General features: G+C 44.4%; 1 protein-coding gene across 16 annotated transcripts in view; it reads right to left on the bottom strand.

The window, feature by feature from the left end:
- The window catches only part of SCML4 (Scm polycomb group protein like 4), a 126,143-nt gene extending 111,060 nt beyond the window's left edge, over nt 1-15,083 (bottom strand). For 7 of the 16 annotated variants that reach the window (XM_030928324.1, XM_030928329.1, XM_030928323.1 and 4 more), the window contains exon 1: nt 14,983-15,083. In XM_030928324.1, coding sequence (XP_030784184.1) covers nt 14,983-15,007 — 25 coding nt within the window. In that variant the 5' untranslated portion in view covers nt 15,008-15,083. The other 9 variants (XM_010382487.2, XM_030928318.1, XM_030928326.1 and 6 more) reach the window with 6 other exon arrangements.
- Between the last annotated feature and the right edge of the window lie 609 nt (nt 15,084-15,692).

Below are 15,692 nucleotides of genomic sequence, written 5' to 3'. Positions count from 1 at the left end.
GGGAAGATATGGGGAAGGGAGCAATGATGAGTCCAGTTTTGGAAACGTTGAGTTCAGGATGCCTGTAGAACAGGTAGGTGGAGATGTCCATTAAAACAGTTGAAATTCAAAACCAGAATGCAGGTAGGCTAGTCGAGAAAGCCATCAAGTGCCTAACCCCTGACATAATTATTCACTGCCCTCTCTCTCTCCATTGACAGCCATAATCCCATCATTTGGGGAGACTGAGGTGGGAGGATTGCCTGTTTTTACTGATTGCATTTTGTGTTTCCTGGTGTTCTCTACATTCATTGAGCCCTCTGAAAAACCCATGGGTGTCTATGCCAGGCACTGTGCTCACGTGGTCAGGGGGAGGGGGCAGTTAGCAAACAGAGAGAGGCTGGCTGCTTGTGGGCAGATAGCGAAGAGCCCTGGTGCTGGCCACTGTGAGCATCAGCCTCTGTTCTGGAGGCTCACACAACCTTGAGAGGTGTGAAGAAGAGGAGTCTGTGGCTATCAGGTAAGAAGCCCAACTCTAAGTGTGCCCAGGCTTGCTCTTCTCACTGTGGCCCTCCCCACACTGCCTGCCATACTGGGTGGGACCCAGAGTTGCCTGGAAATCTTCAGTCAAGGGACATCAAGTGACATGTGGATAGAGAATGTCACCAGCAAAGCCCCAGGAAACTCACTGGTCCTAGGCGGGTTTGTTTGCTGGTGCCTCCTCTCATCGCTTGGGATATACTTTGTGAACTTGCACCGCTGTGGGCAGGAAGAGGGCAGGGAGGGGCACTGAGTGGGAACCAGAAAGAAAGAGACAGGTGGAGATTCCAGTTCTTCTTTAAAAGGGATCTGGAGACAGATGTCTTCTCTGCCCTGGGGAAGAGTTGAAACCTTCCTAAAGTCCTTTGGCTATCTGGAATGAGTGCAGCAGGAATGTGAGTGGCCTAAAATTTAAAGAAATTGGCCGGGCGCGGTGGCTCAAGCCTGTAATCCCAGCACTTTGGGAGGCCGAGACGGGCGGATCACAAGGTCAGGAGATCGAGACCATCCTGGCAAACACGGTGAAACCCCGTCTCTACTAAAGAATACAAAAAACTAGCCGGGCGAGGTGGCGGGCGCCTGTAGTCCCAGCTACTCGGGAGGCTGAGGCAGGAGAATGGCGTGAACCCGGGAGGCGGAGCTTGCAGTGAGCTGAGACCCGGCCACTGCACTCCAGCCTGGGCGACAGAGCGAGACTCCGTCTCAAAAAAAAAAAAAAAAAAAAAGAAATTGTAGGTGTTTGGTAAGTAATAATAGGCCATTATGAAACACATTTACCATTGATCGCTTCTAGGGAAATAGATTAAACTGTCAGATGAAATCTTAAACACTATTATAAACTGAGTTGGTCCCCCCAACCCCAAAAATCATGTATTGAAGTCATAACTCCCAATGTGAAACATAATTGGAGATAGAGCTAGGTTCTCTTTTTATAGAGATGGGGGTCTTACTATGTTTCCCAGGCTGGTCTACTCCTGGGCTCAAGCAATCCTCCCACCTCATCCTCCCGGAGTGCTGGGATTACACCTGTGAACCACCACTCCCTGCCTGGAGATAGAGCTTTTAAAGAGATACTTAAGCCTAAATGAGGTATTATAATAAGGATGGGGCCCTAATCCAATAGGGCTGGTGTCTTTATAAGAAAAGGAAGAGACATCAGGAGTGGAAGCATAACGAGGAAAGGCTGTATGAGGACAGTGAGAAGGCAGCCATGTGCAAGGCAAGGAGAGAGGCCTCAGAGAAACAAGAGCCACTGGCACCTTGATCTTGGACTTCTAGCTTTGTTAGAAAATGAATTTTTGCTGTGTAAGCCACCCTGTCTGCAGGATTTTGTTATGGCAGCCCTAGCAAACTGATACAGCACTATAAATACATTTTCTTCTTTAACACAGGAGCCAGATCACCACTGTTTCCATCCTATTAATATATAGTCAGAATAAATACAACTTGTTTTTGTGAACTTGCCTGCTTTCTTGATTGCATTTTGTGGTTCCTAGTGTTCTTCATATTACTTTCTGAATCAGCCTACCCCTACTCCTCTCTCCAGCCCTACCACATCTTGTCTTTATAAGCGGTGGGTGCTTCCATTCCTGTCTCAGACAGCAGAAGACAGAGTGACAGCAATAACAGGTATACTGATTTGCAGCACTTTGTGTAAGCTGAGGGCTGCCCAAAATGGCCCCAACAAAAGGCATCAGCCTAAAGGGGAAAAAATGTGTCTTCAACCCCTCTGAAGCTCCCCTCAATGATTTTCTGTTCTGCAATGACATTTCCAGTCAAAGAGGCCAAAGAGGTAAAACTGCTGACCTAAAGACTTTTTCTTCTGCTTCCGGGGGCAGTCTGGACACAAATTCACAGAGTGGGCAGTGGGGAAGTGAAATTGATGGTGCCAAACAGCATCATCTAAACAAGCAGAACCCAGAGGGGGACATGAAAACGTCCAGCTTCCTTAATGGTTGTGAGACATGGACCGGTCATAGCGTCTATGATGTCATATTTTAACCATCCCATCTGAATTGTTGAGCAGTTTCGTCTGTGTCATCACTGAGCCAGACTTAACATTAAATAGTGAGAGAGGGTTTCCAACAATCTTGACTTCCAGGGCAGACGTTCTCTCACTAGAGGACCAAGTTTGTGTGACATGTGATCCTGTGTGGGAGCCAGCAGGGAGACTTAACTCAGATCTACGGGCAGCTGAGGCACTGACGATAAACACAGTGGCCAGTGGTGGATTGCCGGGAAACTCCCTCTCCCTGGAGGGCAGCTGGAATTCTGCAGGGTGGCTCAAATATCCCCAGAATTAATCACGACCAGGGACAGTCTCTAAAAGATGCTCTGAAAATGAAAGATAACCTTCCCAGGAGACATTATGGAAAACAGTCAGAGGATCACAGTCCCCGTAGATGAACTGAACAATACCACCAGGGTTTCATCTCCAAACCCTCCATACCAGAGACGGGGACAGTCTAGAGCTCAAAGCAGTGCTTACCAAGCTTCAGGCCTGGGGTGCAACCTTTGTAATATTTGCCATGTCCGATACCTCCTCTGATGTTTAGTTTTATGTGTCAGTTAGATTGGGCCGTGGGTGCCCTGGTATTTGGTTAAACATTATTCCAAGTGTTTCTGTGAGGGGGTTTTTGGAAGAGATTAACGTTTGAATTGGTGACCTGAGTAAAGCAGATGGCAACCCACAGCGAATCCACCCAATCCACCGAAGGCCTGAAAAGAACAAAAAGACTGGCCCTCCATGGGGGAAGAGGGACCTCCCCCTGCCTGACTGCCTTCCAGCAGGGACATTTTCTTTTCCGCCTTTAGACTCAAACTAAAACATGAGCTCTTCTTGGGTCTCATGGCTTTTGAACTGAACTATACCATAGACTCCCCTGCATCTCCAGCTTCCAATCACAGATCTGGGGACTTCCCGACCTCCATAATCATTTGACCAACTCCCAGTAGTAGAGCTCTTTACACACAGACACACACACACACGCACACACACACCCTATTGGTTCTGTTTCTCTGGAGAAGCCTAACTAGTACACCTCCTGCATTCCTAATATTTACTAAATCTTTAAATGGCCTATTTAAATGAATACATTTTAATGAAACTTTATATCACACTAATAAATTCAAATCACATGTTTATTGTTAAAAACATAAATATAGGCTAGGCAAGATGGCTCATGCTTATAATCCCAGCACTTTGGAAGGTGGAGGCAGGAGGATGGCTTGAGTTCAGGAGTTTGAGACCAGCCTGGCAACATGAAGAAACCCTGTCTCTACCAAAAATACAAAAAATTAGCTCCGGGTGGTGGTGGGCGTCTATAGTCTCAGTTACTCAGGAGGCCGAGGTGGGAGGATGGCTTGAGCCTGGGAGGCAGAGGCTGCAGTGAGCTGAGATCGTGCCACTACACTGTAGCCTCGGTGACAGAGTGAGACTCCATCTCTAAAAATATTATATATATATGTATATGTACATATGTAAACCAACTGTAAAATTAAATGCACATTAAAATAACAGTGCCCACTGAAAACACACTTCAGATGGTGTGACTGGATACATTTTGAAGGTGGAGGTGGGGAATGGTTTACAGAATGGTCATGGAAAAAAACTTCTCTCTCTCATTTCAATCTCTACCAAATGGAGGTCAACTATATTTTATAGTGAATCTTTGCCTACTTTTTCGGCAGGAAGATCATTCTTTCTTAGGCATCAAAAATAAGGCACAATACAACAGAAAGAATGCCATGACTACATGCTGCGGTTATCAGTCACTGCATTAAGTACAAGTTCAAACTTGGTAGCTTCTCATAGCTCACCATTTTGTGAGTCAGGAATTCAGAGAGGCTTGCCTGGGCAGTTTGTCTGTGGTCTGTGTGGCAGCAGCTGGGGTGGCTGGGACTTGGTAGTCCACATCCAGGATGGGTTCTTCACCCATGTGTCTGATCCCTCCATGTCTCCTGCCTCTTTCTCTCTGTGTCTCTTCCTCCAGAGCCTCTCTATGTGCCTTTGGCTTCTCACCACATGGCAGCCTCCGGGCAGTGGTGCCCAGGGCAGTCCCGTGGTGACTGAGGGTTCCAAGACCTAGCACCCAAAGACCCAGTAGAGCTGCAAGGCTCCATGTATCCATCCTGGAAGGTCACTTCCACCAATCCTAAGAGCCAAGCAACACATGCCAGTCAAGGAGAGGGGAGTTAAACCTCACATCTCCATGGAAGGAATGTCAAAGAATTTGTAGCCATCTTTATTCCCTTACCTCGTTCTTATGTATTGAACAAGGAGAAAGTCCTCAGAATGGGGTTTCAACAGCATGGATAAAAAAGTTCACTGTGGAGCCACTTAATTCAAGTGGCAAGTCAGACTGGAAAAAAGGTGTGAGTTTTAGAGTCAGACACATCTGAATTTGAGACCCAGTTATATCACTTAACAGGTGATCTTGGTACATTTGTTTAAGCTCACTGAATCCCTGCCTTTTGGTCTGTGGCATGGAATGGTGATATGTTTCTGGGCTGTTGTGTGGTGTGGATACCCACAATGCCTGCAACATCACAGCCCCTCGGTAAGTGTGAATACCATCACAGTCCCTCAGAAAGTGTTAATCATTTTAAGCCAACCTACAGAATAGTGAGGATTTTACAAAGGTGTTTGTTTGTTGCTTGTTTGTTTGTTTTTAAGACAGGATCTCACTCTGTCACCCAGGCTGGAGTGCAACGGCACAATCTTGGCCCACTGCAACCTCCACCTCCCAGGTTCAAGCGATTCTCAGGACTCAGCCTCCCGAGTAGCTGGGATTACAGGTGTGTGCCACCACACCTGGTTAATTTTTGTATTTTTAGTAGAGACGAGGTTTTGCCATGTTGGCCAGGCTGGTCTCGAATCCTGGCCTCAGTGATCCGCCACCCTTGACCTCCCTAAGTGATGGGATTACAAGCGTGAGCCACCGTGCCAGGCAGTACAAAGGTGCTTTCTAAAACACCATATGTATGATAAAGCCTATGCATAATCTGAAGGAGGCTGACATGTGATAGAAAGGGTCTTCTGAAAACTACAGTCCTCAGAAGAAATTCACTAGCAAGCATCTTCCTAGAATGTTAAGGGCACCCCAAAGTTCCTCCCATGATCTCTGAAAGGGCTCTGCACAGTGATCATACAGGAAACTGGCAAAACAGAACCATCTTTTTTCTAAGCCTTAATTAATCAGAGTGCTTGGGGAGGCAGGAGAAAGTAAAATGAGTGGCCGCTCTGATCCACAAGTGCTGAACAGTGATGGTAACAGCTTCTGCAGAGGGGCATTTCGGAAATGTGTGGGTGATGGTTGTATCTGATACAATGCTGGGGGCAGAGTGGGGATTCCTGCCACTTACGGGGCAGAGACCAGGGATGCTGGGTGTCCCTCCATGGATGGAGCAGTCCCACACAATGAAAGCATTGTCTCGCCGTATAGAAATACCCTGCTTTTCTGAACCTGGGACTAACATATTTTACAAATAAGCAATAGGTATTTCTGCTCAGCTGTAATAGACACTTTACACTTTCTTTTCCAGGAATGCCATTAGTACATAAATCAAAGGAAAACTGTTTATTTTCTTCAGAATTCCAACAGTTGTGTATCATTTTGGAAGATCACACTACCCGCAGCAGCTCATGTTATCTGAGTCACCAATCCCACTCCTCTGACTTAGACTGCATTGGAGGGGTGGCCCGGCCTGAGCTTCTGGGGGCAGGTGTCAGCCCCCGATCACTTGGTTCTATTGCCCAGAGGCAGGTGCCTGCGTTGGAAGTAATTAGCAAATACTTTGCCTCATTCTTCTTCATATTTTGGTTATGACATTATATTAACTTTTCGTGAAACTTATGGGTGTGAGTGAGTTATATTATCCAGGAATTTCACCTCAGAATTGTAAACCAGGTGCTTGAATATATTTGCAATAAAAATGGGGGGTGGGTCTGATAGGCCTAAGAGCTCACTGCTTTAAAAGAAATTTTCCATAGATCAAAAATGCCTTTCCAAGTGGAAACACCAGGGAATCATTTCCTTTCTGGAACCTGCCGGACCTGGAGTGGCCCTGCCAGGCCAAGCAGGAGAGGCTGGCGCTCAGCATGAAAGAGCTCTTTCTCTTCAACCCTCACAGGTGAAAAGACGGATGCCCCGCCACTGCTCAAACCAGAGGAGGCAAGACTCACAGACTCCTAGGGCCGTGTGGCCCTCAATAAGTTAGTTATGTATAATATAAGCCTCAGTTTCCCCATCTGTATGTTGGCGGTAAAAACAGCCCCTCCTGTATTGACTTCCTGTGTGGATCAAACACGGTAAGTAAGATAAAGCATGTTTCATGCTTCCCTCCACATCCCTGAGCACATAATGCTCAATTGATGCAAATGTGTATGATCATCCGTACAGCATTTATGCTTTACAAAGCCGTTTTCCACATACTGTTTCCTTTGAACCATTCAGCAGTGGGGACTGACAGGAAGAACATCTCCAGGGAGGAGAGGAGGCTCAGGGATGCCACGATACTCGCCCTAGGTCACATTGGTGGCCATGAAACTGGCTTTTCTGAATTGGAATACGTGCGGCTCCATTTAGACGGATTCTGTGCAGCTCTGAAGACACAAGTAGGCTCTCAGAGGAGGAAGAAGGTACTGGAGAAGAAAGGTAGGAAACTGCTAACAACTGGGGCTTCCTAACAATGGAAGGATAGAGTCTTGTGCTGTCTGCCTCCTTCTGAGACGTTAGCGGGAAGTTTGGGCCTTGACCTGGGAGAGAGGCCTTGAAACCCATTCAGTCTGAGAATCCAGGATTCACTTCGAGATCACTTCTCAGAGTATAGATTTTTGCTTTTAACTCTTTCCTTGCATGTTAGAGGTTTTTCCCTCAAACGTATTGTTTTAGTTGTCATTTTAACTTTTTCACAGAGGAGTGAACTAGCTGGAAAATGGTCCGGGACTTCAGTGGCACCACGATTCCAGCATAAAGTTTCCTTACTCTGTTTTAAATCTGCACTCTCAGGGATGAGAAAGAAAACCCCTGAAACTGATGTTCAGTTCACAAAGTACACACGCAGAATACAGGAAATCTCTGCCAAAACGTGGCCTGAGTTTGCTTAACTTTGTCCCAGAAGTTCCATAACCTGTGTTATCTGCTGTTAAAAATTTACAGGGACCAGCTGGGTCTTTGGTCCAATGGAATTTTTTGTTTTCTTCAGGCATGAAAATGTCAAATATAGTCATAAAAACAATGACCTAACCTGTGCCCAGAAATATGTTTTCTAAACAATTACACTTCCAGTTAATCTCACACTACTGTGGAGCCAAGCCAATAAATAAGAACTCAGTTTCTCAGCATTTGACCTGACCAGAGATTTGGGCTGCTTCCAGGGAAATACATATTAGACAAACCTTTCTGAATGTACCTTTTGGTAGGCCAGGTGCAGTGGCTCACGCCTTCATCCTAGCACTTTGGGAGGCCAAGGTGGGCAGATCACCTAACGTCAGGAGCTCGAGACCAGCCTGGCCAACATGGTGAAATCCTGTCTCTACCAAAAATACAAAAATTAGCTGGGTGTGGTGGTGGGCACCTGTAATCCCAGCTACTTGGGAGGCTGAGGCAGGAATCTCTTGAACCTGGGAGGCAGAGGCTGCAATGAGCTGAGATCACACCACTGTACTCCAGCCTGGGTGACAGAGGAAGACTTCATCTCAAAAAAAAACAGAAAAAAAAAATCACTCGATGTACTTTTTTCTTATTCTACTGTCAGATCACTTTTAGTTGCTTTATTCTTCTTTACTGGGTTCATGCCAAATGACTTCTAACTAAAAGAGAGGGCCCTAGAAAGAAAGAACCAATCCTCTATACCATCATATCATTGGTTCCCACATATTCTCACGCATATCACCTCCCAAATCGAGTACTAACTTCACATCCCTGGAGAGAGTTTATTATACTCACCTGGTCTCATTAAAGCAACACACGGTTGTACAGTTTCTCACTGTGGAACCAATTAACCATTTCCACATCAGGCACCAACACAACCCCACCATGCCGTTTGCCCTCTTTATTTATGTTAAGTCTCTGGTACTAGTTATGTTAAGACACTCAAAACAAGAGCTATGTTTTCACACCGTGGGTGGTGATTTCGAGCATTAGAACCAGCTTTTCCCCCCACTGTTTCTATGCTTTGTAATTTGCATACCAAAATTTAACGCTATCTACAGCTTTCCACTTGAAGTTTTTTTGCAAACGAAGTCTTTAAAGTGATATAGTTGAATATGCTTGGGCACCTTTGACATCTGAAAGGGAGAATTTCCAATACAAGGGGCAGTGCGCAGATGGCTGCTGGGTTGACTCCTAAGTCTCAAGGCAAACTCCCCAGCACAGGCCACAATGGCAACAGCATGAACCAAATCTTGCTTGAATCCAACAAATGACCACAGATTTCTCATGACTGAAAAAATGACAGAAATCTATTCCCATAGTGGAATTCTTTACTGATCAATAAACCCAACACATTGTGCAACATTTGTGAGTTATTCTTTTTGGAATCAACAGCATGTCTTAATAGCTAATTTTTTGATAAAGCCTTGACATCACCAAAATTTCCCAATAATGAGGGCACTAAATCCTAAAGAACTGTGAAGGAAAGAGGTCAGCATCTTCTTTGGAAGGTCACAAAGAATGAGAATGATTCTTATAGTCCTATAATCACTCAGAAATGGTTAGGCCCAAAGGAATTAAGTTACATGACCCCAAATCCTGTCTCCAAAACCAAAAGCATGAATGCCCTGGAATAGACTTTCGCCTTGTGTTTTTCTCTCTGATTCTTCCTTTGCTCATTCACCAAGGCAGACTCCTTGTCAAAACAGGATTAAAATCCCGAGGCCAGCCCCAGGCCAACTTGAAGCTGCATCCAAGGCAGGGCCTTAGACATGGTAGCTCCAAGTGTTTCATGGGCCTGGTGAGAGGGGCAGGCCCTGGCTCTAGACACCAGGAAAAAAACATACTCCTTAGTGTTCAACCCTGGTTTTCTCATCAGAGCGATGATGTCCCAGGATGACCTGTGGACAAAAGAGGACAGGAGAAGAGAAAATCTTTTCTTCAATTCAAAAGAAAAGGCCCCTATGGTCTATGAGCTGAGGGCGTACTCATAGCTATTACTGAATCCTTTCTGAACTGCACCGGGGATGTGAGAGGGAGAGTGAAGGTCAAGTGCTCGGTTGGAAGGGAGAAGGAACAGGCTCCCTTCTCTTTGTTTTATCCCACTGCCTCTTTGCTGCATACCACTTTCCCTTGGCTGGATTTAGACCCAGCCAAGGCAATTCTTTGCCTTGTTCCCAAGTTGAGTACTCATCTTCATGGGAGGCTGCACATTTCTTTAGGATTACTTTCAGGCCATATGTTTCTGTTTTGAAACAATGAGGGCTTCTCTGTAATGATCAGCACAGGGAGAGGAAAAGGGCAAGGGCTTTGGTTACCAAATATTCAGCTCCCCAAAGTTAAGTCACCATCACGGGGCTAAGCAGACAACATCACCACCTTCAAAGCACAGTGTTGACACTATTTTTTCCTGGTATACTAATTTTCTCATAACAGCCTGCTCCACTCCTCTGCTTCTGTCTTGTGTGTTTTCTGGAAAAAGTAAGACCACTCCTCAGCCCAGCCAATTTCTCAAAAGACTAAGACAGCCTGGCTGCAGGAATGTTCAATCATTCTTGAAAATCAGCAATGGTGAGTTGCATTTATCTGATCAAAAAATGCAACTGCCAAAAAAAAAAAAAAAAAAGCACATCTGCCTCCCCACAAATGAAAATTTAGGCAGCATGTGTCTGAGTTTGTGGCAGAGTAAAGAGGAGTTTATATGGTTTCTTATCACTGGGCTAAAACACAACTAGTAAAACTGGTATAGTGATAGTCACTCCTGGGAAACATGCAATGTGGCTGTCAAAATCTGCTCCCATTACTTCAGAGTGTCAAATGGACTCAATGGAATGACTTTTCAGCTTAATACAAAGTGAGAACTGCCACAGGGTAGTAAATTCCTTTCTGTCCTAAAATAGTAGCCCAAGAAATAATCATCCCAAGAAGCAAGAGGTGTTTTATCGCCTCCGCAGTAGCAAAGGGCTTCTCTGGATTGCTAAGTGCTGATTTATTCCAGAATGCACAATTGCAGCTTGCTGCTGGTCTCCACCCCATCTGCCTGAAGGCAGGGATGTGCTTGTCTGTGTCAGAACTGCCTGCTTAACCCAGCAGGAAGCCTTGTCACCGGTATCCAGCCGTGGCCACATCTCTTGGCTGAAAGAAGCAGGAGCCCAGCAATGCTAACATTTGAAAGATCCAGAGGGAAGAGAGGAGGCTGACTTTTGAAGGCATCCATCACCGCTTGCCTTCCAGATGCTATACCCAAATAGCAGTGTCCCTCCTGAGGCTGTCCCTGAATGCCACCCACCAGTGAACAGCAGCACTGGGAGGGGTGTGTGTGTGTGTGTGCATGTGTGTGCATGTGTGCATGTGCATGTCTGAGAAGGGCTGTTGTGGGGAAGGCTGCTCTGCAATGCTGAATGCTCCTGGCTGTGCCTCTTCAGACATTAATATATGCAGATCAGAAGAAGCTAAATTCCAAGCCTCTGTAAGCATGTCCAAAATGGCCCTCCTGCCCAAAGCGCCTCTTCAAGTCTCAATCTAAAGATCAGCATTTGACAAACCACGGGTAAGAGTTTGCAAAAACAGGGAGTGAGCCCTTGCCAGAACTGAAACCAAGATGAGTGCAACGACAATGAAAAGCTTAGAACCCACTGGCTGGCAGCCAAGGCATTCGGACTTGGTATGGGCGTATCAATGGGCGAATCAACAAATGCAGGGTTCGCCACGGCAATGTACAGCAGAGACTCTAGTAGAGATTTACAGCAGACTGGAGTACTGCGCTCTTGCAAATGCAGAAGTTGGGGGTGGGGAAAGGTAGAAAAGAAAAAAAAGAAGAAAGATAAAGTGACATATTCAAATGCAATTCAAACATTCCAAGCTACTCTTTTGACCTCAGAAATTTTACCATGATTTGGGTGAGCCTAATGGTCTGTGGACCACGTTGGAAAATGTCACAATAGATGTTTGAATTAAAATCCAGTAGGTTTGCCAAAAGACCAATTGTTAAAAATTGGCAGCATTCCAGAGAACTTACTAGGCTGTGTACTGCCCCGGGGCTGAGAGAACTGCTAATTCCAGGGAAAGTTAATTATCACCTTATTGATAAAAGGGTAATTTTTAAAGCTTGTGGTGTGGCTTTTGTGACTCATTAATTAAAATTTAGAGTAATTTACTAGATACCCTGGTGGCTTCTGTTACATTATATCTGTACCAAGCCGTTTAATGTCTCTCCCAGGGGCTATTTTTAATCCCCCTCGTCTCGCCTCACCTGTCTGCTTTTGAAGGCAATGAAAACATTAAAAAAACGTGTACATCTAAAACTAGCCTTTCGAGAGATTGCAGAATGAAGAAAGAAGATGTCCAAGGAGGCATGTTTTAAAAGTTCCTTCTTAGAAACGTCGAATTTGCCCACCAAAAGAAAGAAGCTTATGTGATCACACCAAAGGCAACTGCTTTCACAAACTTCATCCGCAAAATGTTAGACAAGATTTTATGCTCCATGATAATTAGATTAAAAGAGGGTCTTTTCTCATCTCCTTTCCCTTCTTTCCCATTCCATCCCCAAATACAATCTGAGGGCTCAGGGGAAGAATGACACTGGAGATGCTTGCTATCCTAAGGCTCCCAGCCCAATGAGGGGTAGCATCGCCTCCCGCGGTCTTTGGGACTTGCGGAGTGAGATGGGCACATCCCAGCTCCCTGGTATCTGCCCATGTGATATTGAGGTTTCCAAGGGCAGGGACTTGGGGAGGAAAATTGTCCCGCAGATCCCTAACAGGGCCCTGTAAGTGCCTTTCAAGCTCCAGCCACCACCTCTGCCTGGACCCAAAGTTCTCTAAGGTGCCTGTCATAAAGGATGCGTGGACACGCGTGTGATGTGTCCTCAGGCCACACAAAATTGTAAACAGACCCATGAAGCACTCTAACGTTTCAGCCTCCAGATTCCCAGAAAGGTTATTCCTCTCCGAGCATTCCTTGTTATGATTTCAGGGAACTTCAGTTAAGTTTCCTTAAACGTATTGAAATGAAGTATTCGAGATCCAAAATTGAGATTAAAAATACACAAACGACAGAGGTGATTTTCTCATCATTTCAAATTTTAAAAATTAAAAAATTGTTTGTACTTTAGGGTAGTGCTTGAATTTTTTCATAGGAAATGTTACTGAATATTTTTTAAAGTCAATATTGTTTTGAAGTCTCATTATAAAAGTTCTTGCAGCAAGTGACAGTATTTGGGTCTGGCTTGTTTTCTGTAGGCTGAGCTGCTTACCTTACCTGCCGCTGGCTAGAGGAGACAGCCTTTCACCCTCGCCCCCAGGAGTCGAGAACCAGAAAGTGAAACTGCTTCTGCTGGTTTCCCTGACCTCGAAAACACACCATCAAAAGCAAAGAAATGATGAAAAGCAACTTACTCTTGTTTCTCTTATTGTTTTCTTGTCTTTCCATTACCGTTCATTTACTCTTTTCTTTTTTTTTTTTTTTTTTTTTGCAGCAAGATAAAAGTAATTTGGGGGGCACAGGGAAGAAATGTAAACACGTTAAACATGAAAGAACTGGATTTTTGTGGGATTTGCACTTTTGTTATAATTCCACAAATGAGGCAAACTGATGAATTTACCAAAACATTTCAGAGCTCATCTGCATACACAATTTAAAAAGCTAAAGAAAACACATTCGTATTTTTTTTAAATCCGTCAAAAAGCCTGTTTAAAAGTTCAAGATTGTGCAGCCACCAACTTCCCTAAAACTGAAGATTCTACGTTAACATTTTATTTGAGTTTAGACGATCACCCAGTACCGATTTTCCAGGTAATCTTCACCCAGCTGCTGTTGCTCAAATAGCCCCTCATTTTTTCAGACTCGTTCTACCAAGCAACACAAAAAATGCTCCACAGAAATTTTATAACCCCCAGATAGTTTAACACACTAAGAATTCCTTTATAGTTATTTTTACATTTTTATGCTTTCACTCCAGATATTCTATTTTGCTTTAAAAAAAAAGTGGAGAAAAAAACGCAGCTATATTCCTCATTCTTCAAAAATGGTTCCTCTGGTTGAAAAGAAAGAAAAACAGCATACAACAGAACACCCCGATTCTGAAGCGCCTGGATTACTTTCTCAAGTACTGTAGTGTCTGAGATCAGTAAAAAACCACTTTCTCAGAAAGCCACTGATTGTCTAACCCTCATGAGTACCGTCATGGAATCTAGAGACAACGCGAGGAGACACCTCTCGTTCACGATCACAGATAGTGGAAAGAACTTTGACTCAAGCACCTCAACTCAGCAAAGCAGCTCAGCAGCCTGCACCCTGGCCTCATCCACTGCTCCTGTCCAGCCAGCAAGCAACCTGGAAAGGACCCCTCATGCTCTGGGAGGAGCACGTGGAAGCTGGTTCAAATCACAGCACTCCACCTGGGAGGGAGGTGATTTTGAGCTTGGGAAAACTGCTGCTAATACTCCATAGTCACCAGTTTTTTTCCCCAAAAACGAATTAAAACCAGAAACTAGCAATAAATATTATTCTTATTTATGCCTGATAAATTAGGAAATACCAGCACAAAGACATGTACAATAGTCTACCTGGGATATTTGAAATCAAATTAAATTGAAAAAAAAAAAAAAACACTTTTACATGTTCATAACATACCAGTTTTAATAACCAAATTTTAGGCAAACATTTTTATCCCAAGACATACTACAATTTTTTAAAATTAAAAAGCAAAACAAAGCAAAATTATCGTGAAGGGAAAAAAAATAACTAACCGGTTACTTGAGTTCACATTTGGAAAAAAATAACTTTCTAGGTATTTAAATGCAGAGTTAAAGAGTAATGAACATGTATATAGCCCAAATTTATAAACTATGTAATTCACTGTTACATTTTCCCCTCTGAGATCTGGTTAATAAATCAAATGCTGTACTTTGCATATGAGGAACTAAAGTTTACCTACTGGACTCAGTGGTTTTAGTGCAGGACACTCCTGTGCGTTGCCATAGAGGTAGGCATGCAACCCAGAAAAACTAAAACAGGTAACCTGTCATGCTGACAGTTACAAGAGAAAGATCCTGTGTCAACGGCACGCCTCCAATTGTGCATCTCCCTTACCTACAGCTTGTTCACCAGAGCCCTGAGCAGGTTGTTTACCAGGTCGGGAGTGTTGACTCAGAAGACAGATGACTTTCAGCACATGCAAACCGAGTATTGCAAAAGCTATCTTCCACCCGTGTTAGTAGCTCACAGTTAGTCTCCAGCAGCCCTGTGCTCCAGCTGCAAACATCTCATTAGACTAATGCATTCAGCACAGGCAGAAAACTCGATTTACCATAGCTACAGCAATGAATTTCCATTACGATGACAGCTTCAACCACATCATGTCCGGAAAACCAGCCAACCACTGGCTTTTAAAGAACACACACATTTTACATGCAGAAAATGAGGCGTGTGTGTGTGTGTGTGTGTGTGTGTGTATTTCGTGTTTCCTTCCTCTTAGCAGCCCAACTAAGAGAAATGTGCAGTGTAGCTTTTTGTCGATATGAGCTGCAAGGTAATGACACTTCTGCTTCTTTGGTAGTTACGTCCTTGTAATAACCTGAATTATGTCACAATGGTTAGAATGGGTGTTTCCAACATTTCAGTTTTCATTACCCCTCCTCTGTTGCCATAGAAACCAGACTGTAACATCATCTCTTTGTCCCAATCCTGCAGCAGTGTGGGCCAACACCAGGCTTATAAGACACTGGTGATCTGAGAGAGTGAATGTTTGACTTTGAACAAATAAAACAAAAAGAAATATTACAACAGCATCATTGTTCAGGAGAGCCTGTGTGATTCCCAGAGCAGTGCGCCTATCCAGGTGTGTGCACACACCATGTTTGTACACATTAACTCAGCGGCTGCCCACAACACATGTGTACAGTTCATTAAAGCTAGCCCTGACTTTGGCTCCAGACCTGTATGTGTGTGTGTGTAAGCACCTCTACCCACCTCAACGTGGTGGGACCTGCACAGGATAGAAACAGAGAAAGGGTGATC

Source organism: Rhinopithecus roxellana, chromosome 4, assembly GCF_007565055.1.
Source record: "Rhinopithecus roxellana isolate Shanxi Qingling chromosome 4, ASM756505v1, whole genome shotgun sequence".
In the NCBI taxonomy this organism is placed as follows: domain Eukaryota; kingdom Metazoa; phylum Chordata; class Mammalia; order Primates; family Cercopithecidae; genus Rhinopithecus; species Rhinopithecus roxellana.
Note: the sequence above shows the minus strand (reverse complement) of the source record. Positions and strands in the feature narration are given on the sequence as shown.